Here is a 25,387-nt window from a genome sequence, read left to right as displayed (position 1 = left end):
ATGTAATCTGCATAACTGCTTGAATTGCTTTCGTTCTTACTCGTTACACAGGAAATACCACAAAGACTTGCTGGCCCCACGTCAAGTAGAGTTCATAAACTGCAGTGTGGTTAGTTAGGTGAGGCATAAAATGATTCAAACCCTTTCCTTCATCCCTCTGTAGCAGCTCTTGCTAATGTTCATCTTTCCAGAAATGTGCTCCGTTTGGTTTATTAAACTGTAGGGCTTTTATTGCGAGCTGCTTTGAGAGTTGCTTTCAGTTGGTTCTGACTGCAGCTCTTGCGTATCAACGGCTTTGCCTCTTAAAAGACAGGGGAGCTGGATTTCTTCACGAATGGTCAGCAAGCTGCTTCTGACCCTCCGATTTTGCAAGTCTCCTTGCGTAGCGCCAATGTCAGTTGGCTCAGCCTTTCATAAAGGAAGAGGAGACGCAGTTTCAAAGACAGCTCTAACCCTGCAATTAGTATGAAAGCCTGAAATCTGTTGACATGAAAATGCTTTTCACTCTGTCTTAACTAACGCAGCTAGAGGCTTAAATATTTTGGCCTTTATACTGCATGTTGGTAACGAGACCGGTGTCACTTATAAGCGTGGAATACAGAACCAGTTTTGAACCTCTGCTCTGAGTTGCTGATTTTTCTCGACACCAGAGCTGGCTTAGAGCCACGGTCTCCGCCTTGAAGTCTGTATTGAAAACTTCCCATGACTGCAGTGTGTTGGCATCTGCAACTCTGCTACAGGAGATGACTAAACAGGAGTTTACATTTATCTCGCTGTAGGTGTGCTCCATCATGACCTTTAGGTGATGCTGTATAGGTGCCCAAAGGGAAAACCCAACAAGGTGGTTTTCCTCAACAAGAGGAGGGAGCCAGGTTTAAAACTTAGAGTATCCAGCTGCAGGTGTCCCAGTATCTCTTCTTGGGGGGGCTGCTATAGTGAGACCCCCCCCCTTGCAATGAGCAGGGACACCTTCCACTAGATCAGGTTGCTCAGAGCCCCTTCCAACCTGGCCTGGAATGTTTCCAGGGATGGGAATCCCTCTCCTGACCCTCCGTCCTGCCATGAGAGCTGCCCCTGCCCCTTGCTGGTAAAATCTGACCAGTGCATAGATGAAGGTGGGCGTAGACTTTCTAGCATTACGCTTTTACAAATGGATTCACAACTCAGATCACAAAAGAGGTGATTTTTGGCGACCGCCCTTGGGATATGCTTCAGCTCATGTAACCTCTCCTGGGAACAGAGCCTTAAGCAAACGGCAGGAGCGCAGTAACGAAGCTCTGTCATACAGGAAGGCCATTTCTGAGCTCCTGGTCAGGACTTGCTTCCTCTAAGAAAGCAGCTGACTAATAACAGCTCTGAAGTGGTGTTAAATAAATGCCAATCATCTGTGTTTCTTAGTAACACTGCAGAAGAACGTTCAAGTATCACATTGTTAAAAACAACAACAAAAAAATCATGGTTAAAAATTCAACCATTTTGCCCTTGAGGGGGTTGTCTTCTCCCCTCTCTCATGCTCCTTAGGACAAAAGCAGTGACATTGCTAGGCCCTGTCCAAACACTACCACAACTGGGGAAATAAAAGATAACATTTACTGCCACACTCCTTTTTGTTGCACCTTAGCAAAGGAACTGCAGAGACTTTCTAGGCTGCCAGATGCAGTTTGAGCTGCTATTGCTTAGGTTGCTTTTCAGAAATGCAGCTCACAGGCGCAGGGAAGACAGTCTCTGTTAGCACTTGCCATATACCAGGAGGACGGTTTTCTTCCTAAAGCCTGACATCCATCAGAGAGGCAGCAAAAAGCAAATGCAGCAGTGGAAGTAAGATTAGGAATTCCAAAAGACACTGCTCGAGGGGTGGGTTATAAGGGCAAGGCTCAGGGCTGGGTTTTGCTTCAGCCTCTAAGAAATATAAGAGCCACACTGAGGTTTCAAGCAGCCACAGCTGGGTTTGGATCAGTTCATCTACACAGAAGTTGGTAGCAAGGCCAAGGGTTCGCTTCCACTGTCAGCCTAACCGGAAGGTCATTCTGCTCCCTACAGGGGGAATTTCTTATGGGAATTAGGTAAATATGCAAATCATAACATATTCTAGCTGGATGATCAAAGGGGTCTCTTATTCAGTAACAGTTTACAATATTAATATAATAAACAACCTGAAAAAACACATACAACTGAAAGAATCAGAGGTCATATTGCTTAAAGAAAACAAAAAGCCAGTTATAAGTTGAAACCTTTTCTAAAAAGATTTTAAATATGATTCCCAGCCTCCTGCTAAGCCACTGCTCACCAGCTGGTTGGGTTGACAAGGAAAATTGAGCAGGTCGCAGAGCCGATCGCGTTGGATAGCAGCAGTGATAACCCAGCGGCAGTGGGATGATGATGGGAGTACTGGAGGAATCCTTTAGTCGGCCACCAGCGTGGCAGAAGTCTGTGGGTTTGAAGACTAAGACTGCATCCGAAGGTATTCCTGTAGTTTATAGTGACCTTATAAATGGTGAAACCTTTAGTTTGGTACTTGTGAGTGTAAAAAAAGTAGATGAAAAAAAGGTGCAGATGGCTATAAAATAGGCTAACGCAAGTAGTTTTACACTTTTTTTTTTTTTCCATCTGTGGACAGAAAGGAAATAGTAATGACAAATCAGATGAGAGCAAACAATTACAAATAATTGGCTAAGTTTTCCAGCGAGTGTTAAGATAGCTTTACTTATAGCCGAGTTGTAACGTGATCCTCCTGCCCATCTTTCCACTGGTTTATAAACAAGTCACAAGCCTCTCCCCATGAATCAAACACATCCTCTGACGAGTCTATAAGTTTGGAATTAGAGGAACAAATACTGGAAGCACAGTGAAGGGAGCTGGTACAAACCACAGGGCACTCCTTGCTCTGTCCTGTAAGTCTTGTGTTCCCACTGTATTCCACCTCATTGAGGTTAATTTCACTTTTGGAACAATTCTCTTCTCTCTCTTTATCAATCTGAGAATATTTAATGTCTTTCCACATGTAGTGTGGCTGAATAATTCCGTCTGAAATAGTGTACATGGGTTCTGAATTTGGTTCAGGTACGTGTCCGTTCATCTTGGAGAAAAGCAGACCCAGTCTCTTAAAGGACTCCTTCTTGGAGCTGGAAAGTCTCTGAACTCTGTTTCCATTTCGGACAAAGGAGCGCTTACTGATCCCATTGCTTTTTGGCTTCTCTTCCACCATATTGATCCCAGACATAGTTTTAATTAGAGCAGATACATTGAAGTCCTTTTTCTTGTTGGCTACATTGAAAGACACGCTCTTGGCTTTGGATTTTTCTCCAGCACCATCCTCATTTGTTTCATCCTTTTGGGACACCTCTGTGCTGCTGGTAGAATAACTTCTCCTCTGGGGCTTCCTGTTTCCCAAGAGGTCCAGAACTTCATAGCGAAAACTTGAGATGTCCTGTTTTAGTTCCTAGGGCAAGAGGAGAAATGAGTTCCACTCAGCAGCTTTGTCTGTGACATGAAAGAATGATCGCATTCCCCTGGGAGAGCTGTTCAGAGTTATGCAGATGGCTGATACCAAATCACACTTAGAAGAATACCAAATACATCTTCATTATTCAGTGACACACAAAAAGAACATACTCGTAATCCTGAGAATTGGAGACCTCATAGGGTCTTTGTCTCCAAAGGCTGTGGGATGAGCCCTCTTGACCAACCCCCTCTGCCTAGCCCCCTCCCCCCCCAAAAAAAGTCAAATAGGACAGTTATAGAAGAGGGGTAGCTACTGAAATTTAGAAATATGGCAGGAGTCCTGTTTAGTTGATAGGCCCAACTTTAACTTTGTTGGTAAACATTTGTATCCATTAACCCGGACTCATACTTTGGCTCTGTCTGGTTTACGATTAGGAATGTGATGTTGACTCAAATCAGATACTTCATTCCTAACATTTCCAATGCTTTTGTCTATGTAACATATTGTATATTAAAATCTGGGAGGTGATCATATGAGAAGATACCCGAATAAGAATATTCTCTGCCCCCAAACCCCCCCACACACATCATATGTATTCCCAGCTCCAGTAATAGTCCTATTTCCACAGCAGGTTACAAATTGTCTTGACAAGTTAGTGCAAACTCTGCAAGTTGATACTTGAATTAATATAATAAATTATTATTATTAAGGAATAAGAAGTTACCTTGAAGTTTTCTTCAGTTAAACCTTCGTTGGTTTTGGAAGTTCTTATCATTGCTGCAACATATCTTTTCACAAGATTTCTTATCACTTCCTGGAATAGGAAACAATACAAGTGATTCAGCGGCTGGCTGGGACCAAACTCTGTTCTTACTGCATTTCACTGAGTTCTTATCAACAGTGGCTGTCCTGACTCTGCTGTCTAAGAAAAGATTACTTACCGTTAGAAACAGAACTCTTTCTTTTAAACAGAACAAACCCTTGGAAAGGGTTATATACCTTCCATCTTGAATGCTCAGTTGTTAACTACAGCGAGCAGGTATTTTGTACTTGTTTTGTGTATGTAAAAGTAGCTGAGAAAAAATTCTTGATGTTCTTAAATGTCCTCAAGACATTTAATCTCATCTGCTGAAAGTTTTTAAGATTACCAGTCTCATGTGTGTACGCTGTGTATGCTGATAGGCTAAGTTTGCCATTTGAAGATTGTTTATCAAGAATGTGAAAGCCGAGGAAGGTATGTTGGTGACAGGTAACCTGAAGAACAGCCAGGACCCCGCGGGGCAACGCACATTCACATTAAACCACATCTGCCAGCTGCCTGGGCATTCCCTGATGGCACGTTAGAAACTCCTTTCAAGGCTGCTGCAGCGCCTGTGGACAGCGCTGGAAGGACTGAATCACACCCTCAGAGACCTCTCTAAAGGCTCTCGCTCCTCTGTGTTACCTGGGCTGTTTGTTACAGTACAGATTTTTGGTAGGATGAGATCCGTTTTGCTCTGGTTCACGTACCTCCTTGCTGGCTTTCCATAAGCAAACTGGTACTTCAAGCTTTTACGTTTATCTGTGCTGGCCAACATACACAGAGGTTGATCTCTATATACAGAAGAGACTACTGCACACCTTCCCTTCGTTTCCCCCATTTCATAAATAGGGATAACAAGTCTGAGCAACACCAAGCACAAAGATGGTCTCCACACCACGGTTTTACTGTTGTTTTTTTTAAAGAGATCCCACCGTTGGTACCCATAAGCTGGGCTGTGAAGTCAGAAAGTACCAAACATCTGTTGTCAAGTGACTAATTATTTTAAATATTAACTTCAGATAAAAATACTCTTCAAAAAGCGGGAAATGTCTTAAGTAAGACAAATTACTAATGGCTTTTGACAGTATAGTGTAACATACCACCTAACATTCTGCAGAAATTTTTTTCTTCCAGCATGTTGGCATAATACATCACACTGAATTCCAGTACTGAAGCTGGTGTTTTTAGTGCAGTTTCACCCTTTTGTAGGTTGACTTATAATGAGCACTTGATGACAGGCAGGCTGACAATAAACAAACCAAGCAAAATTCAACAAAGGAACCATTCCTCCTTCCTCAGCTGTCCAAACCGGAAGGAAATCCCAATCACTGTTTGAGTTAGGGATGCTTTACAAAAAAGAGGAGGGAGCAACAATTCAAAAGTGTGCAAAAATGCTGCAGGAACAGTTTTAATCAGGATGATGTGACAGCCTGGTACCTCTGATGGCAACTGGGATGTCACCTTTGACTTCAGCAGCCAGACTGATACCTGGCAAGTTTTCCACTGCTTCAGAGGGGATGAAAGGCTAGGAGTCATTGACTGAACCATCCCACCTCTAATGAGAAAAATGTTTTAATCCACGATAAGCAAAATCCTCTTAGAGGACCTACACCTAGCAAAATATATTCCAGAAGCAAGCAAGAATTGAGTTATTAGAAAAAGAGCAGGAAGAAGAAACAGCAAGTAAAAACTTCACGTGCTCAAGATTTTACCTGGTAATGTTGGTTCTGAATCAGGTTGTCAGCGTGCCGTTCCTGCAAAGAGAAAGGCACAGATATGTTACCTGTTCAGTCCTGTCTTTAGAGCTTCTGATAGCTCTTAGCAAGTGATGATCCAGCAGCCTTCTGCACCAGTGGAGCAGTGGCCCTCGCGATCCTGAACATGCGCAAGCACCCTCAAAAAATGAACCATAAAACCATACAGCTCCTTACTGTGAATGTTTTGAGGTTTTCATGCCTCTTCTGTTCATTGTCAGAGTCGTCGCCTGGGCACAGCTGATTGTGAATCCACTTGCAAAGGTACCAGACTGACTTGGGACTTGGGACAATGTTAAAAGGAGGGGGCAGAGTAGCACCTTCATCAAAGTAACTCATCCAGAGCTTCGTCCGTGCAAACTTCCACTCAATATCTGCATGGTCCTGTGAGAGAAGGAAAGAGACCATCAACAGCTTCAGGCAGGCTTTCCTGGAGCAAATGCCAGCGGCTGAGGAGGTGACGTGGGAGCAATAAAGGATTTCTCCAGCTGCAGGCAAAGCAGTATCGCTTCTTCCATCTCCCTCGCTGGGGGTGTACTTAAAAAAATGCAGTGTGAAATGTAGCTGGAGTGTAAATTACCAACCACTGAGAAACGAGATGATCACAATATTCAGCAAAAGTAATTTCACATGCTAAAGCCCGGCTTCGTCCTTTAGAGGTTGTGCTTATTAGTTCGCCAATACAAGAAGCAAGAAAACATATTTATCTTTGCTTTTTCTAGCACTTTTATTATCACAAACCGTTGTTTCTCACATCTAAATCCAATGAATTCCCTGGAAAAGGATCTTTCACAGTGGTTTTTTATTTGTTTGAGTTTTTTTACAGCATGCATTAATTCATCTCTGATAAGGAGGTGACACATTTTATGCATGCCATATTTTAAATCTTGCCTCTGCATTATCCTTATCTGCTCTAGTGGTTTTCATCCCAACAAAGTAAAGGTGGAAAGTTAGTAGCATCCTTTTATAGCTGCACTGATAGGCACACGGTCTGTACAGTCACCAGGAAAGGAATCCTGAGTCTATGCGAGACACTGACCTTGCAGACTGCAAAATGGTGATCCCCAAATTAAGCCACTTGCAGTCTAGTCCGTGGAGTCAAGAGGCTGCTCTGCCCAGTAACAAACTGCATATTCCGTTCAACATTAGGGCAGAGACATCTGCCTACAGCCTGGATTCAGAGAGATACTGCAGCTATTCAAAACTGATTTCATGCTGCTTCGTGCTAGTTTTAAAGTTTAAAAAATGTCACTGTTTTGTACATTCTGCAGAAATTCTGACATTAGACAGAAAAGGAAGTAGTTTGAAGCCTTTAAGCCAAGCAGTACTGAACACAGCTTACAATAGTACCCTGAATTTAAATGGTAAAGTTGTGTATTGTTATCATTGCAGAGTATGGTGCTCAGCTGATGGTTGTGACATTGTAGCTGTTCAGCATTTATGTTAACAGTACCTGGCATGATATTAAACCAAAGCCGTGATTATCTAGGTTAAGTAACAGTGCAAGGTAGGAGAAAAGGGCAGTGTGGGATTTTAAATTTGTGAGGAGATTTTAAGCAGGTTGGAACAAGCAGCCCTCTGGAGCGAGGGATGCCGGGCTGCAGGGCGGCAGCTCTCAGAAACACGCAGTGAAGAGTAGGACAGGGAGTTTAATAAAATATGGCTGAACATCATGCTGGAAAAATTACTACACTGGCTTTCTGGCTATGCTCCAGTGCTCTGACATGGGTAAAATACGCTCGCGTTTTGACAGTGAGGTGCAGCTGAACTCCATTTTAGTAGTGTATTCAAATTATATGCAGCTCTCAATTTAAAACAACTGCCTCAGTGGCCCAGTGGCACATTAGTCTCTGCAGATGGTCTGAATGAGCCCAGAACAATACTATCCCCTGCCAACTTACTGAAAGGGCTGTTTTCAAGCCGTAGGTAGACTCACAGAAGCAGCCTGCCATGCCCCTTTTAGCTTCACACATTATCAGACCCCCATAAGCAGGGAAATTGTGGCATTACAATGAAGCATTAGAAGCTGATGCTGGTGGAAAGGAGGTAGTACAAAATTAAGTTTGCAGCAGTAGAAATAACTGCCACCAAAAAAAAAAAAAAAAATGTCCTGCTCATTTTTGCTTTGTTTGTCTCTACCTGCAGGCTGCAGCAAGCTCCGTGGAGCTAGAGGAGAGCAGGACAAGCTGGTGCCATGCAGCTGCTGTTCCTCCTTCCCAGACTCTGGGTTAGTGCTCCGAGCTCCACAACCAGCCCATAGGACAACTCCTGCCTGACAGCTGCTCAGAGTGGGAGGCAGAGCTGTTCCAGCCTCTTCCAGAAGGCTCAGTCCTGAAGGCTCAACTATGCCCATCTTTCTATCTGAACATTTCTTAGTCTGGGCAACTTCAGTCAAAACAGTCTCCAGAAGAAGGACAATGAATGACACGCCAGGTGAGGGAAGGTGGCTCTGGGGGGGGCATGCTGCCCATGGGGAAGGCAGGAGATCAAATCTCTCTTGGCAGAGAAGGGGCCTGAGCTGCAACTGCCTATGGACATGCTCAGTACCAGGGAAAACCCAATGGCGGCTGCACCCTAAAAGGCTGCAGACAAGAGGGGCATTGCTGGTTCAAGCACCTAAAGCATTTTGTAGGGGAGTAGTGGCACGAGACCAGCACTGAGTTATCCAGCCCTGCTGTGAGTAAGCTTTTCTCAGGGTGTGCAGGAACTACAGACACCTGGCAACACTGGTAGCACTATCTGGGGCAGCTGGGGAGTTTAGGGTAGGGCAGGAGCTGAAGAGAGTGCAAAGACACTTATTTTGGATAGAGACATGGATATTTTAAGTTCTTTGTCAATAAACAAGTAGGTGTTAATGTTCTATTGAGGAGTCAGAAGGGAGAAAGTAGTTTGGAGAAGGTTATAAATCCATCCTTCCCTTCTACAAAGGTCCATCAAAGGCCCAATGTTGGCGGTGGGATGGGATCAGGTGTGGTGACTTGGCAGCAATTTCCTTCAGCACATTATAAAAAGGGCATGTCCTGGGCAGAGGTGATTTAGCAGTGGATATTAGAAGCTGTTTGTAGGGGAGGATAAGGCAACTCTATAGCTTGGGGATTGCAAATTAGTTTCTGGGAAAGGAAGAAACGGGCTAAAAAGCTTTTTTCTGCAGAGTGTTTTCTTTTTGTTCTTTCATTTTAAAATAGCTTAAGGGGACTCCATGGGCTTGAGTAGGGGCTGAACGCAGGTGCAGGGCAGCACCGTGAAACTTAGCAAGAGTTTCTCATTGGGGAAGTCTTGTGGTTGGTCTGAACAAATCCCTGTTGATCTTAATGTGTCTTGTGGGTGAGGCTGGTGGATGCTGGCTTCAGCCCCAGCTGTATTTCTTCCTGTGCAGTTTCAGTCAACAAGTGCAGTATAGCCTCTCTGAAAAGACAGGCCCTCTGTACAAGGCTTAAAGTGTCTTTTCTTTCTCTTTGCTGCTGCTGTGAATTCCCCAGGGTTTACAAACTCATCCTGTCTCAATTATTCACCTTGATGTTTTGAGAACCTGAGCAAATCAGATGAGAGCTCCTGACAGCAGTTTTGTGTTGGAAATGTTGGAAAGAGACATTTCAATTTTACTGAGAATGTCTTTGTGCGCCAAGAAGCCACCATTTTCTTGGTTAGAGCTCTCTTTAGTGCTGTAAGCACTGAAATCCTCACACAAAACTACAGCTTTCCTAACTCTCCTCCCTGTGCTGAGTACCAAGAGTACCACGCTTCAGCAGTCATTCCGTACGCAATTCATACCTGAAGCACTTGTGAGTTAACAGCCAGCGCATCAGCCATTGCATTGGCTGTGAACGTGGCCCAGTGGACCACCAGACCTACTCCAGGTTTTTGGTGCGTCTCCCCAGTAACTGCAGGCTACTGAGCAAGATTTACATTTTTGAGAGCTGCCCGAGTCTGAGCCTGCTTTGCATCAAAGCTGTTGCAAAGATTGCACGTAGGTGAACACAGGTGAGCTCCTGAATACTCTTACAGTGAGAGTCCAACCCGAGGGTCCTTCCCTTGCTCAGCCTGTGCCACGCACCCCACAAAGCTACACAGCGGTGGACAAGCCTGGACCTGCTGCTGGAAGGTTCAGTGCCACCTGCAGCGGTGCTGCACGAGATTTACAGAGATGGGTGACAGGAGATGGCGTGTTAGAGCGCGCTCCCAGGGACAGCCAGCACAGCCGTAACCCTGGGAGGCTTCAGCAGATGTGGGTTTCCTAAGAGAGAGGACAGGCAGAGGGCACGCACCAAGGGGAGCTCAGCAGCACAAGATGTGCCCTGCAGTGCTCCGCCATGGCGAGGAGCTTCGAGCACTGCAGAGCGAGCACAGGATCCTCACAGACCTGTGCTGTTTCATAGAACGTTCTTAGATGACAATTTTTTGGTAACATTTATAATAAGCTAAAGAAACATATCCACCAGTTTTTCAAGTGTGACCTTGTTGCTTTAGGAATTTAAATCCAAGTTTGGATTTCACTGTCCTCTTTTTGAGCTTCTATTGCTCTTGTCCTTCTTCTTGTCACCATTTTCTTTCAAGCGCTGCTCATCATTTCAGCTATAAAACACTCTAGTTCTTAAGAGGGCTGAGCCCTCAAGCTCAAAGAACACATGAACTCAAAGAAACCAGCACTTGGCTTCTTTGTGAGAAAAAAACCACTGTGTCACTTACTATCACAATGCGAATGTGTCATACTGGCCACATAATCCTCTTGCAAATCTCTGCCATTTGAAGTGAGAATTAATCTCCCATAAAGATTTCCCTGTGGGATCGCTGAAGCCATCTTACTGTAGCAGTTGCGAGGATTTTCTAATTCAGTCAAAGTGATGTGTTCACAGATGTGCCAGATTTTAAATAATTACCTGCTACACTAATTATCCAGGATAATTCAAGCATTAATCTCCATCTTTATCTCTATGTAGAAAATCTGTTGTTTACAATTTGTGAAATGTTTTCTATAAAGATTTCCATCACCATCTCCTTGCTGGGCTGTATGGTTTAGATCATACTTTGCCAAATAACGGCCAGCTTCTCAGCTGGTACTGACCAGCCGGCAGAACCCCACCAGCAAGGGAAGACTGTTTCAGTTCTCTGAGATGGCCACCACTGCTGCAGCCTCTCAGTTCCTCAACATCATCAAGTATTTCAGCTCCCTTGTGGCTGGAAAGCTGATGGAGGAAAACGCTGTTACTTTTAACGTAGCAGATAGGAGCTGAAGCACAGGGCCGTCCCGTGGGAAGCCTGTGGCAAATTGGGGCACCAGAGCACGATCTCCCTGATCGTGCTCTTGAATCAGCATCCCTGAAAGCACTGGGATAGTCCTGAGTTTACGTTAGCTCAGGGCTGGCAGGCTGAAGTGGATGATGGCAGCTCCCTGCACACTGCTGTTGCACGCCATGGTTAGCTCTGGGTTAGGCTGGTGGAGAGCCCCGGTACAAACGCGCAGCTAAAACATAATGCTGAGATGATGGTAACGCTCAGCAGCCAGGCACTTTGACATCTTCAAACTTTCCACGGTAAAAAAACCACAAAATAATCAGCTACTTCAGCTCCTCTATGCTACACAGAGGTGCACAAGGGCTTCTGCCCCTTCCTCTAAGAAGTGTGTTCCTGGGATGCAAATCCTCCCCATGCCCATTTGGAAAGAATAACGTATAAAGATCGCTAGCATCTTTCTAGCTGGCACAAAAAGGGCTGCGTGAGCCTTTCTTGTGTTTTATTATACAACAGTCAGTGGGCTAAGCTGAAAATCAGGCTGCTGCCTGTCAGATGCAGATATAGAGGGCTGTGACAATGCCCTCGGGACCAGGCAGGCTGGCTGTGGCTGAGTGCCTTGGAAGGAGGCACGGGAAGCTTTCCCCTTGTGCCGGGAACGCTGGCAGAAGTCGGCGTTATTTCTGCATCAGGACTAGCTGGAGAGCTCTCTGCTGCTGTCCCAGAAGGTGTGAGCAGCAGCCCCACAAGATTAGGAAGTGCCTAAGCTGTAGTGCTTTCCTGGAGGAAGGAAGAGGAGAGGCAGTGTTCACCTTTGAAAGGTGCTCACTGACATATCTTATTTGCAGCTTATTGAGTAAGGGAGGCTCGTTGCCTGAGAGGCACAGGAACTTCAAAGGTGGGGTTTTTGCTGTGTAATTAGCTGCGCTGCGAAGTGCCGGAGAAGTCATTAAACCCTGTTTAGTATATAGTATATATAGTATATTTCTCACATGCCTCTTTATTGCTCTTTGCTAAACCCAGAGCAGGGAAACAGCACAGAAAATGTATCAGCAATGGCTTTCAGGCAGGCTAGCACAAGAAATACACCTCTGTGTGTCCTGAACAGAAAGATTTGCAAAAAGAGGGTCAGGAGAAAGTTAATCTTTACAGAACCTGACACAGACAACTCTTGTGCAGTTTCAAAGCTGTTAATTTTGTAGTACGTGTTGGGCAAACTGGTAAGAACATCAGCAGAGCTTGGGGGTTTAATGACAAGCTCAGAGAAGCAAGCAGCAAAAAACCAAGCAGGCTATTTGAGGTAAATGATGCTTAATATTTTTCAAAGAAAAATATGTCATAGAAAGAAAAAAAAAAGTCTGTGAGAAAAATCAGGGACCTACAAAGGCAATTAATGCATAGGTAATTCAGCTGCAGCTGACAAATGACTTTGCTTTCAAAGCTGGGGATGACATACTGAAGGATAAGAACTTAATAGGATCAATCTCAAAAATAATACAAGAAAAAATACTAAAGGAGGACAATCTAGCGTTAGAAAAAGCAATTAGAACGGTTAGGGAATGAGACAGCAAGAGAAGAGATGAAAGTACTGCCTCACACGAAATCACACGCTGCACTGCTAAAGCAATCGGAGTCCTGACCAGTAACCAGACATTCCCACCAGGGAAGCTGCAGTGGCCCCACGCCAACCACACACGGCTTTGAAGAGGAGCGTGTGGCAATGCTCTGGGGAGAACAAGCCCACGGCAGATGCGAACCAACACACACAAAGCAGAGGAGCGCCCAGATGTGAGGGAAGACAAACCCCGTGCACCAGCACGCAAGGCAAGGCCAGTGGGCAAGGGCAGGGCGTGCGGCGCGGGCAGGGGGAGCTGCTCCCCGGGCAGCAGCTCAGCCGGGGATGCGGGGCGTTTTCTGCCTCCAGCCCAGAAAAGGAAAAGCATGTTCAGAAAGCATAGGCAGGTTCTGAACAAATATTCATAAATAAATACCAGCACTGGGATACAAGAAAAGTGAATTCTTGGGCCAGGATATAGGTAAAGACTTGATTTCAGAAAAGAGCTATCCTCATCTGGTAAAAGGCAGAAGGCAGCAAGGCCCTTAGGTGAGGAAATCAAACAGGGCACAGGGGGAGAAAACACCCCAAATCTCATTTTTGACATAGCAGACCTTTCAGATAAGCCATCGATGGGACTGCAAGCCTTAAAAACTTGAAAGCTGGATGAAGATCCCAGTCATGGTAGAGCCCATAAAAGAGCACAACGGAACAGAGGAAGTTAGGAAAAGCTTCCCTAATTTTGCGGTGTCCAAGGTAAATCATTTCAAACAGATCAAGGGAATGGCCAGTTCAGTGTCAACGAGACATACAGCACAGCAACTGTGTTTTATAATAAGATGGATAAAAGACTCCATCTTTGGAGCATGGCCAGAGAGGCTCGCAAATTACAGAAATCGGCTAGGTCACTGGTTGCAATGGAAAAGAAAATCACTAACGGCTTCTGAATACACGAGGTCAAGCGAAGAGCACAGGCATTCACTCCTAAGTGACACCAGACCAGACCTATTAGATGAGCTGTTGCACTGGCCATCGATTCCCCAGAATGGACCTCCTTACTGTGAGCTGGCTGATTTTCCCAGCTCTGGGGAATCAGTTTGTTTGTACTTGGAAAATGCCTGCTTTAGCATCTCTACTATTTATATCTTCCATGTGCAGAATATATTCATAATTAAAATTTTTATTATAGCTTGTGATGCACTACATTCCACAATGTATTTAGGTTTTATATATCAATTACCTTTCATCTCCCACCAGCATATTGGATGGAAACAACGATAGTTAATGAGAAGGCATGGGAATATTATATTTGAGAAAGCACACAAGAACTGTGGATTGTGCTGGTTTTAGCGCAGTTAAATTACTTGAACTGACACCTTTTTTTTTTCTTCACTCATATTCCAGCAAAGTTCAGCTTTTATTTTAATAATCAAATAAATCAGCGCAGTAGGAAGGTCATGCAGACAAATAGTTCCCTAAAAAAGCCTCACCAGGAAGAAGCAATGAGAAAGACATCAATAAGGCTTTGTTCTTCCTGCCATCCATTCTCTCTCCTTTATCACTGCCTGATAAGAGCCTCTTTTCATGCTGAAAGTCAGAGAGATAAGGTGCATCTGTGCTGATAATGTTAACTACCTCCAGCCAGGTCAAAATCAAGTAATTCCCACGTGCCCATAAAGAAATGGCGGGCTGAGAAGGTATGTCTAACCCAAAGTGCTTGAGTGTTGATGACTCTGTTAGTACCATGGCAACACCCCCCCAACTTCGACTGATTTCTACTCGTACTTTTTCCATAATATTATCTTTGATTTTTTTCTTTATAGCCGGTCAGCCTGGGATTTCACTCTTCCAAGGAAGAAATGTCTTGAAATTTATTGCTGGACTGGTGGAAACCAGATACAAAGGAGAATCAGGTATTTCTCTGTGCCTTTCTTTTTTTCTTTTTTTTTTTTTTTTTTTTCCTGCCCAAGAGAAATTAGTCCCAAGAAGAAAAATCCCAGTTTAGATCCACATGTGAATTTCAGATCCCAGGATCCAGTCCGTGCCACTAAAAGGATGTGATTTCAGCTGGGAAATATGATGTCAGCTGCGACAAATGTATTTAAAGGTCTAACAGTTTAGTTAATGTGTTATTTAGGGCCGTTTATAACTTTTAGATCTGAGCTCTGATTATGAATAATCACAAAGCACATTCCATGGTCTTTGCCACTGACTCCTATGCTGCAAAAATGTTTACCAGAATATCTGGTCACACAGAGCTCACTAGAAGGGTACTAACACTGTAAATTCATTATTGCTCTGACCGTGGGAGCTGGTTTCACGTGTTGCTGGAATTTCTCTAAATCAAAGCCCTGAGCCTCACTGTATCTCCTTCGGCTTTACAACCTTTTTATGCACATATATACACAGCCCTTAAATCCCATCCTCAAGTAACCAAAAAAATAAAATGATCATTCCCAAACTTCCATAGTTAAGCAACGAAACCATGTACGTGTATTCAGGTACCAAATGCTCTTTTTGCTTTTATGACTGGTCGTAAACTGCCTTTCCTCAGTGAAGGCGTGGAGCTGGACTGTGTCTTTTAGTGAGTCTGTAAAGGTCACAGCAGCAGTGGGAGAAGCAAGTGCCCAACACCTCTGGAAGTCAGCCTGTTTGCATAGTCACTTACATGCAGTCCATGAGCTTAGCTGCCAAAAATTGAAAAATTGCTCAGAAATGAAAAATCCTAGTGAAACATCCCGTTTGTTTAAATATATCCTTGAACCAAAAGAAAGGGAACCATTATAAATGTATGAGATTGCTCAAGTCTCTTAGTGAATCTTGAGCCGTGCAGATAGCACTGATTCAGGAGACGAAGCCCCTGTTTCTTCCCCAGATTCTGCGAGCAGGATCCGCAGCTGAGGAGCTGCGGGGGACCTGACTGGAGAACAGAAATGCAGACAAGGAGCCACAGCACATCATCCAGGTTTTTAGACATCTTCACATTTAATTGGATGGAGTTGTAGGTATCCTATTTCACCTATATAATCAGCATCAACTTGTTTGCTAGATTGCAGCGTGGTGAAAAGGAAATCTGTGAAGCGCTGGCATCTAAAAAGTCACGTTTCAGAGGATTCTTAATATAGCTGTTCCCATTGCTCAGTATCAGGTGAAAGCTCTTCCCAGACAAATCCCTTCCAGTTTTTCCACTGCTTTTTCCTCAGTAATATTTTTCCTTTATCTTTCTCTTTTCTTCTGCCTTTTTAACAAAAGTCCCCTTGATGCAGAAGCACAAGATAATGCTAATTGAGCTTGTCAGGCCTAAATAAAAGATGGGATAATGCAGGGGGCTACAACCTATGTGGTTCCATCTGGATACATCAACTTCTATCATGTAGCAAGAGCAAACCTTGCTGTGCTGCTTCGCACGTAATCGGCAGAGAATTATTGACCTGTCATGCAGGGCACCGGTGTGTTAACTACACCAAAGAAAACAGAACCCACACGTATAAATGCCAGCAAATTCCCTGTAATATCTTAAATCAGCCAGGGGTCATCTACAGATTGCAAGCTCATCTTGTTTTTCACTTAAATGTAATGTTTCTGCTCCTCCGAATAAACCCCGGAGTGGTTTGGCCATGGTGGTACGCAGGGTCAGATAAATATCTGGGTTTTCAAAGATTAAAAACAACAGAAAGGATTAACCTTCTGATCCTGCTGACAATACTCGCGTGAGCAGGGGTTTGCAGGATTGGGCTCTAGGAAGGAGAATTGGCTTTGTCTAGTCTAACAACAGAAGAAAGATGCAGCATGGGAAGTCAGAGCACATCGAGTCCTTCCATTTAGAGGCACTGCAAACACCAGATGAATATTAACAACTTGATTCAAGTCCATGGGTTATATGTAATTAGGCCAAAGCCAGCAAAAAGACAAACAGTTCTACACCTTCAAATGAATACTTTAGCTTGCTAACAAAAAGCAATTAAGCTGCCTGCCAGTCTAGAGCAAGGCTGCAGGGCTAATTTCACACGCAGCCCTCTCGCTGCATGGTAGCATCACGGCACACCACTGCTGCAACGTATTTCCCTTCACTTTCAAATAAAAATGTGCTGGGAATCCCCCACGTCCAGTCACAAGCTCCAGAGAGAGCAGCCAGCCTTGGGAATCAATCCCACTCCTCTAAAGATGTGCTACAGCTACCCAGGAGGGAACTAGGGAGCAGGGGTCCAGCATTTCTTCACACATTATCACGCTCCATGGCAAAATGTAACAGAAATCTGCCTGTCTGAATGTCACAAAAGGCACCGGGTAAATTCAGGAGAATTTGTGATTTCAATTAATTATTACTGATGACACAGATGAGTTTTGGGAGTGCAGTAATTGAGATTTGGGTAATTACAGCTGCATTGCAGAATGAAGGAAAGACTTGAGCGTATTACCTGCACCCAGAACAGCAGGATGTGCGTGTTGGTCAGCTGGAGCCCCTGAGGGCCACAACTCTGGGGGACAAACAGTGATGCTTCATTCAGCCAGCAAACCAAAGAGCCATTTAATCCCCTTCCTAGAGCCTAGTTGTTTTGCTACACCATAAAAAGCTTCAAGAGGCATTAATCCCACCTCATATTGGCAACAAGGGTATAACAAGAGCATAACTTCATTTCCTGCTGTATGACAGAATTAAAAAACAAACACATCTAAATTTCTCCTAAGAAATTCAAATTAATGGTTCTGAAATGGGTCTCGTGAGATGAACACTTCCTGATGCTTTACCATAGCTTAGATTTGAGCCCAGGCTTTGGAGCTGGCCTTACCTCTATAGGGGGACAATCTACCGCCCCAAAACCTGCCACACGCTGGGACTGTCCTGCTCTGTATCTTGAACGAAGTTTATTGATTTGTAAAATTCTTCCTTAGCAAAACCACCAAGTAATAACCGCGCAGGTCGTGCAAGCAGAGGAGGTGCAACATTTTTTTGACAGTCCTAAGGGTCATAGATCACAGTGGGAAAGAGGATTTCTGCTGCTGTTGTGAATTATACTGGGTACCAATTACTGCCACGGTGCTGAGGGAGTTCAATTGGTGCAGAAAACTAGAGGAATTCAGTTCTTTTGTAGATCAAGAAAAGTTTGATACTACTTCCTGGGGGAAATCCAAAGTCACGTTGGAAACAATGTAATAGGGAGGTGAAAAATCTTTATATTCCTCTGTGCTTTAATTTTTAAGCTCCCTTTGCAAAAAATGGAGAAAATTCCATGTACAACATCCCTACACTTACAGTCTAAATTTCCTGAAAGTAATCACTTATTTTTAGCTGCACATACCAACTGCTTCTGTTTACTGTACAGCTTTTGTTTTGCCATGCAAAATATTTATTGTTTTCATTCTTGTCCTCCACAATATGTGCTAATCCACTCTATTTCATTCCATCATTTAAAACTGCACTCCTAGTTTGGTGTCCAGTGCCCTAATTTCTCCCAGCCGAACACTGGCAACTATGCTTTAATTTGGTCATACACGCTACTCACAGAGACGCACTTAAAAAAATTAAACATGCAGCTGGCTTATGCAGTAACAGCTGTCTGAGATGAACTACCTGGAAATAAGAGATGTACAAACCAACAGCAGGATACAAAATACAATATACAAAACGATTTTGTAACTTAATACATACTGCTATCGTGAAGTCATTATTCCAACGTGTCACATACACCACGTATGACACACTTGAAGCTGTAACACCTTCACTTTCACGCACAGTAGTTAGAGGTAATTTTTCTCAGACCTAGTTTGGTGCGACGCTATTCCTGAGGTATTAAGCATCATTGTACTTTCCTAAAACATCTGAAAGCTGCAAGTGCTTACATCTCTCTGTAATCTATCAGTGGGATGCTTAGTGCTGCAGTGCTGTTGTGCACCCCTTATCACCCTAACTCACCTGGAACTCTGATTAGAGCTCACAGCCCTATGGTTTTGGGTCTTAGTTGCTGTTCTTCCATCGATCTTGCCTCCCATTGCTCCTGCAGCTGCAGAGTCAGAACTGCTGGTACAGTTCCAGTGACTAATTCCTGCATGACTTCCCAGAATATTACGGATGTGTCCATAAGGAACATGCTTTCAGAAAATACGTGTAGATTGCTAATTGCCTGCAAAATGCACCTGCACTGTAGGACCCCCAGTAACACCCACTATCACATTGTTTTGAAAAAATTACAAACTGGCAGAAGGATTGTGTAACTTCAGATGCAGCCAAGTGGCAACGCTGTGAGAAACTGCCTGTCGCATAAAGTGTCCTCATTACCCACTCTGTTCCTTTCTGCCACTTAGGAACGATGGAGCCACCTGGCTACTCTCAGATAAGTTCCACTGTCCTTCCTCTTGTTATTGGGACATATTCCTCTTCTGTTCATCAGGTGACGGCATTGCTGTCACGTCTGGGAAGATATTGAGATGAGAGACCCAGCAGTGCGTAACATCCAGTTGCATTCTGTGCTGCTTCTGTAGAACATTCTGATCTTTACATATTGGAAGAGCACAAAGCATATAGAAATGTTGGTGTGCATTTGGATTCTGTTTGCTTTGTCGGTGAAACACAGTGCCTCCCGTAACCAGCTCTTGACAATGGTTTGGCAAAAGAGAAAAATGGACTGTATGAAAAAAATCAATATTGAAACTGCTTCAGGGTACCCCTAGAAAAATGTATTTATTGAAGTCTGAAATAGCGTAGTAAAAAACCAACAGAATTATGGCAGAAAAATTCTTCCTTCTGTGAGTCAGGAATCACTCAAAGCTGTTTGGAGGTTTTACTCTTTGCTTGCCTTGCTCTGTCTTCCACAGATACCCTGTGGTTTCATGCTGTGTGACTACAGTGCTTAATTAACTACCAAGCCCTAAACCCCATACTGGGGAGAGGACAGGAAGAGCGAAGAAAGAGCAGCTTAGATTCTCCTTTCTCTAACCTGACAGCAGAAATTCATGTATACATGAAACACTGGAGAAAAGCTAACTTGAAGAATAACTGCTACAAATACATTAACATATTTGTCCCTGGAAGAAAGGAGGGGAGAAAGACTGTTTGCTTTGCAGCAGCGCCACTGGCTCATTAACAAGCGGAATTAATTAAGATGTCCTGACCACTCCACTGCAGGGAAGTCAACAAGCAGAGATGCACTCTCATCCCTGATCTCTAGTTCATTTTATTTCTCTGCAGTCCTGCACATGCCACAAGACTGTATTTGTATGTATGTATTTGAGAAGACCACCTCCACCCCACTCCAAGGGCTTCTTCGTCCTTTCCGCTCATCCCTCCCTGCAATGCTGTCATTCATGTGTATTCAATGTAATATAAATACCAGGAGGAAGAAACGCCCAGTCTGGCAACCAGTCTACTGCGATTCAGAAAGGGGTAGACCTGAGTACAGGAGGTTAAAAAACGACTCGCAGTTGTAAAGCTCGACACTTATTAATGGGTTGTTGTCTTCTGGGAAGAGATTAACTGATACTTGCCCTTAGAAGACATGAAGAAAACTTGCCCCTGAGACAATGCTGTGAGCATGCAGAAAGATTAGCTTCAAAAAACAAGCTGCATGCACTGCACGAGAAGAGGCTGGAAGTGACTGCCTCTTGCCGTCCCAAGGAGTGTCACTGCTCTCGGTAGCAATTGCAATATGACAACTTGAATGTCAAAGAAGTATCCTGTAGCATTTTGACTGTAATTCTGAGTAAGGGGCTCAGGCTGCACACTGAATTGCATGTTGTGCCTCAGTTATCTGGGGAGTTCAGTCCTTTACCCTCAGGTCTCTCACCAGCATACTTTCTGATGGAGCAATTCACTGTTCCCAACTGCTCCATACACGAAAACATGAATACAGCAGTCTGCTCTGGACCATTCACTTCAGTTAATTGTTATGATGCTTCTCTCTAAGTCATGTGGGACTGTTTGTAACGTGTCATTGCATCACTCAAATTATTCAGGGAAAAGAATGATGAGTGGTTTGTATCCCGGTGAATAGCAAATACTGCTATTCTTATGCCAATCTTAGGTTTGGGCTTTGTATCAGTGACAAGCCTTTCTGATGACAATAAAGGAAGGGGAATGGGAGAAAATCGCCCAGGAGAGCATCTTTGTTTTCTGCCCCTCATTCCAGTCTCCCTGGAATGTGAGGAGTAGCACTGAACAAAGAGAAAGCACTTAAAGCATTGAAACAGACTGATAAAGCAGCGATGCCTTTGTGATAAGCTGCTTTTCTGCTCATTTGGAAGGTCAATGGCCCTGTTTTTCTCATCGTTTTTAACGTGATAAAGATCAGATGTCCAAACGTATCACCGATTTGACTGGGTCTGTGCTCAGTTTGACTGGATAACTAAACTTAGGAGCCACTTGAATCAGCAGATGATCAACAGCAGTTGTGGAACCTGTTCAAGTAGACAACTCGATACTCTCTTATGTGCTTTAAACAGGATAGGAGCTCACATTTCCCCAGAGATTTGTGCTTGAAGCTGGGAATAGAAATAGTAGGAGAGCTGGTGCTAGTTCTTTTTTTTTTTTTTTTTTTTTTTTCCTGTTTTATCCTCTGTCTTCTAGAATAAATCCAGGAGTCATCCAAAGCAGAGAAGTAAGTCTCTACTCTGCTTGTACTTCTGAGTGACCAGCTGAGGACACAAATGACTTTCCTAACTCCTGTTTCTGTTCACAAATGATGTAACACTCCGTCACCTCACCGTCTCTAAACCTGCCTTGTTAGACATCAGAACTGGAAAGTAAGTTCCCACTGGTTTACCTGAAGTACTGTGCACACAGCATTTAGCTTCCTTCCATATCGGTGCTGTGTGGTTTACCTGAAGAGCCCGAACACGCTCTTTAGCTTTCAAACTGGTGACAAATTTAATCATCAATGTACAAATTGGTTTTTAGGTACACAGAATGAGATTACAGTAGAGAGACCAGTTTTGAACATTCAAATGAAGATAAAGTTAAGTTTGAAACTGACTGTACAGCCAACTGGCAGCCCTGAGCCGCCGCAGCTCAGATCCATCCTGCACTGAGGTTACTCAGAAATCTGCGATTATGGGTCTACAGCCACCTGCCAGGAGACTGGCTGGTGTTACAGATGGAAATGATCTAATTCCAGTGGGAAGACTGTGGAATAAGAAATTACAGGACTGGGCTCCTGACACACACGGTTCCAAATGAGAAAATGGTAATAGGAGAGAAGGGGAAAAAAATACACAGCACCCACCCCCCAAGTCAAAAGCAAACATCAGGAGGCAGTGGGAAGGCTTCCCTTTATATACCCTCTCTGCTACAAAGTAAATCAGCTGCTAATGACAAGGTGATCAGTGAGGTTACCCTGCAGAAGACAAGGGCAGATCACAGCTGATAAGCCTTTTTCAGCGAAGCAGCATTACAAACAGCAAAACCTCCTCCGCAAGCATGATTCAGGCTAGTGAGTAGAAATCCCAACTATCTGCTGTCAAAAACTGGGGGCAGCAGTCTCCAGCATCCCAGAAGATACACGCTTGCTATAAGCCAAACAGATGAGGCACACGGAGAAAAATAACAGCAAAAAGAGAGAGAGTGAGATAACTTACGGCAATGAGCTGGTAGGAGTTGTTCATCATGGCTATGAGCATGTTCAGCAACACAACAAGGGAGATGACGTTGTAGGTCCCGAACATAGTGGCCCCAACAAATTCTGTGAACTCATGTCTGGCTTTCACGTTGGTGACGTAGAGATTCAGCAGACCGAACACAGACCAGAAGAGTGACTGGAGGGTCTCGAAAAGTCTGCAAATAAAACCAGATTTTTACTTGGCTACCTGACTCAGGGGAATGGAAAACAATGCCTGGGTCAGGTAGTGTTCAGGTGGGGAACACAGAGACATCGGGAGCCTGGGACACCGCAGAGCGGCTGCTCAGTAGAGCCATTTCTTCTCTCTGCAGTCTGCATTCCAACCACAGTGACCCATTGGCCAATGCATGTGACAGTCGTGTCACATCAACAACATTTGCTACCTGAGAGCCCTGTCCACATCCCTGTGAGATGCAGCGAGCCTAACTGTCCTCAAGGAACCCAAGGTTCCCTTTTCTGCTCTACACACATGCCAAGGACAGACACAATATATTCCTTCTAATTAAAATTGCCATGCTGTGATACTGCTCTTATCTATAGATATAAACTCTCCTGTTTAATCAGTGCCTGCATCGTTAACATGTTTACAGACTAAATGTTGAAGGAACCCATCCCCACGTACAGCATGACCGGAGTCATTAAAGAGCGTGAAACAACGAGGCACTGTGAGGCGGGAGATGCGAGAGATCACGTCCACTTGCCCCTTTTGCTGTAATAAAGGCTGAGAGCTTGCAATCCCTGCGGCTGCAAGTGAGCCAGGCCGGTGCGCGAAGATCCCCTCTGGTCGCAGTGCAGGTGGCCGCAAGTGCTGGTGGCTACGGCTTGTTTGTGCAGCAGCTCCCACCCACCACAGCGCAGTGTCCTCAACAGCACGCTGCAACAATTGATCAGTAATGACTCAGATGAAAGACAGTCATCGCATTAATTCAGCTCGAGAGGAGAGGTTTTCTTCTTTTGAAGTCTTCCTTCCATAGATGAACCAGACCTGACCTCACTGTGCTTTACAGCTGATGAGATCATCCCAGGTCTCTGTTCGCTTCAGCCAGAGACAAGTGACCTTTCGCAATCACGTCAAATACATAATCAGCAATCTAAATAATTGCTCTATTTGGGTATCTTTGTTTTGGCTTTCCAAAATATGGCATAAATGCCATATCATCAAAGCATGACATTTATATGCCTGTTTAATAAGAGTTTACATTTTGGCCTGAGGTCAGTAGATATTTTCAAATGCTCCTACTAGAAAAATCAATACAAATAATTCCGATACTTTACTTGACATACCAGGAATCTCCTGTCCTGGCTTCTCCAGGCATCTGTTCCATATGTACCCTCGTGCTTTATATGGGAATTTAGTTTCTTTATATTTTGTGGACATATCTTATGTTTTTCACTGGCCAAGATTATAAAGACTCTTTAAAGCAAAAATCCCTTCTCCCCAAAGTCAGGTCGTCTGTTAGATTTATCAAATGTGAGGTGGTACAATAAGGATTAACCGAAGAATGCTAAGCATTCTTCTAGTAAAAAATAGCTATCTTTTAACTTACTTCAACTATTAGCAGTAAAAGTACCAATAATTTGGGCCCAGACTAAGGCCAGTATATTTACACGTGGGCATGTAGTCCCCCTTGAAAAAGTCAGCGTCTGGTTTCGGCAACTTTGCGTACAAGTAAGCCTTAGTTACTCTTTCCTCAGCACTTAATGACAAGCCAGAACCACCGTCTCTTTTCACAGTGTTTCAGGTGGGGCTCACACTACTTTGGAGAAGCAGCTTTAAAAAAAGAATTCTGGAAATTGTGATTGAGAGACTATCCCCTCCTGCTGAGTATATTTTGGACCTTAAGCAAGCAGGAGAAATCTCAAAGCTGCGCTGCTCTCCACAGCAGCTTAGAGACAGCAAGTGCTCTCTCTGCCGCGGGAACCCTCCTGACCTCGGGCAGTCCCTGGAGAAACGGCCCCAGCGATAAGTGTGACCCTCCCGTGAGAATGACACTGCAGGCGGTAAGGTGTGACTTCATCCACCACTTCCTCCTCTTCCTCTCTCTCTTCTCCCTCCTCCAGTTGCCAGAACCACAGTGATAAACATATTTTCAAATTGTTTGCCTAAGCAGTAGACACTCTGCTTTCTAAGGGATGGCGAGGCCAAAGCATAAAACCTTAAATTATTCATGACTTCACCTCATTGCTGTCACAAAGGAATATTACTTTTCCATGATCTGTGTTTGCGATGCAGAAAATTTCCTCACCAAGAAAATATTAAACCCATCCTTTGGGAGTAATAGGAAATAATGCACCAGTAAATAGGTGTCACATTTTAAACAAGCTGTACAAACACGAGCGGCGTCCTGCTTTTCCTTCCCTTACAAAATTAGATCTTATTGTGTGACTGCTTAGAAACGCCAGTAGGAATCAAAGGGTACTGATTGAAAGCTTTTTACATTTATTCTTTCATTAGGGATGAACGATGAGGAAACGAGGTAACACCAGCTCTGACTTGAATTCACTCCAGCCACGCTCGCTCTCCCCAGCCCAGCAATGTACTTTTCCATTTTGCAGGTTGCTCGTTCTTAGCCAGTCACCCATGCTGTGCTCAAGGGCCAAATGTCAGCTTGTACTGGGGGTGTTAATAACAACTATTTAAACTTTTAAGAACACGTTAAATAAATTTCTTAAGCAAGTCTCAAACAAAAAGTAACTGCAGAGCATTCTGTCCCCTGCCAGGAGACCTCAGTCCTAATGGATCCCCTCCCACTGCGATTTTGTTTTAAACAAACCGCTACCATAAAGGCTGAGCCCCCTCAGTTTCCTTTCTGCACTACGTTCTCCTCGGCAGGGGGGTTAAACTGAATGTTACAGTGGGAGAAATCGTGGGCTGTATTTAAACCGATCTGCACACTTTCTGTTAAGTGGTTCTATATCATTTCTAGTTCCAAGATATTAAACCTTCGTACAGCCTTGAGGATCTTTCTCTTTTTCCCTGCTGACCCAACACTCTTT

The 25,387-nt window shown here is 44.0% G+C and overlaps 1 protein-coding gene across 1 annotated transcript in view; it reads right to left on the bottom strand.

Annotated features, from left to right (window-relative positions):
- Nucleotides 1-2,704: 2,704 nt before the first annotated feature.
- TRPC5 (transient receptor potential cation channel, subfamily C, member 5) overlaps nucleotides 2,705-25,387 on the bottom strand; it is a 65,574-nt gene continuing 42,891 nt past the window's right edge. Inside the window, exons 6-10 of the mRNA XM_009890721.1 lie at nucleotides 22,350-22,545; nucleotides 6,176-6,382; nucleotides 5,957-5,998; nucleotides 4,167-4,256; nucleotides 2,705-3,439 (exon numbers count right to left, since the gene is read on the bottom strand). Coding sequence (XP_009889023.1) covers nucleotides 2,705-3,439; nucleotides 4,167-4,256; nucleotides 5,957-5,998; nucleotides 6,176-6,382; nucleotides 22,350-22,545 — 1,270 coding nt within the window. The remainder of the gene's footprint in view (nucleotides 3,440-4,166; nucleotides 4,257-5,956; nucleotides 5,999-6,175; nucleotides 6,383-22,349; nucleotides 22,546-25,387) is intronic.

The sequence above is a fragment of the Charadrius vociferus genome, unplaced genomic scaffold (assembly GCF_000708025.1).
Source record: "Charadrius vociferus isolate BGI_N301 unplaced genomic scaffold, ASM70802v2 scaffold368, whole genome shotgun sequence".
NCBI lineage: Eukaryota > Metazoa > Chordata > Aves > Charadriiformes > Charadriidae > Charadrius > Charadrius vociferus.
Note: the sequence above shows the minus strand (reverse complement) of the source record. Positions and strands in the feature narration are given on the sequence as shown.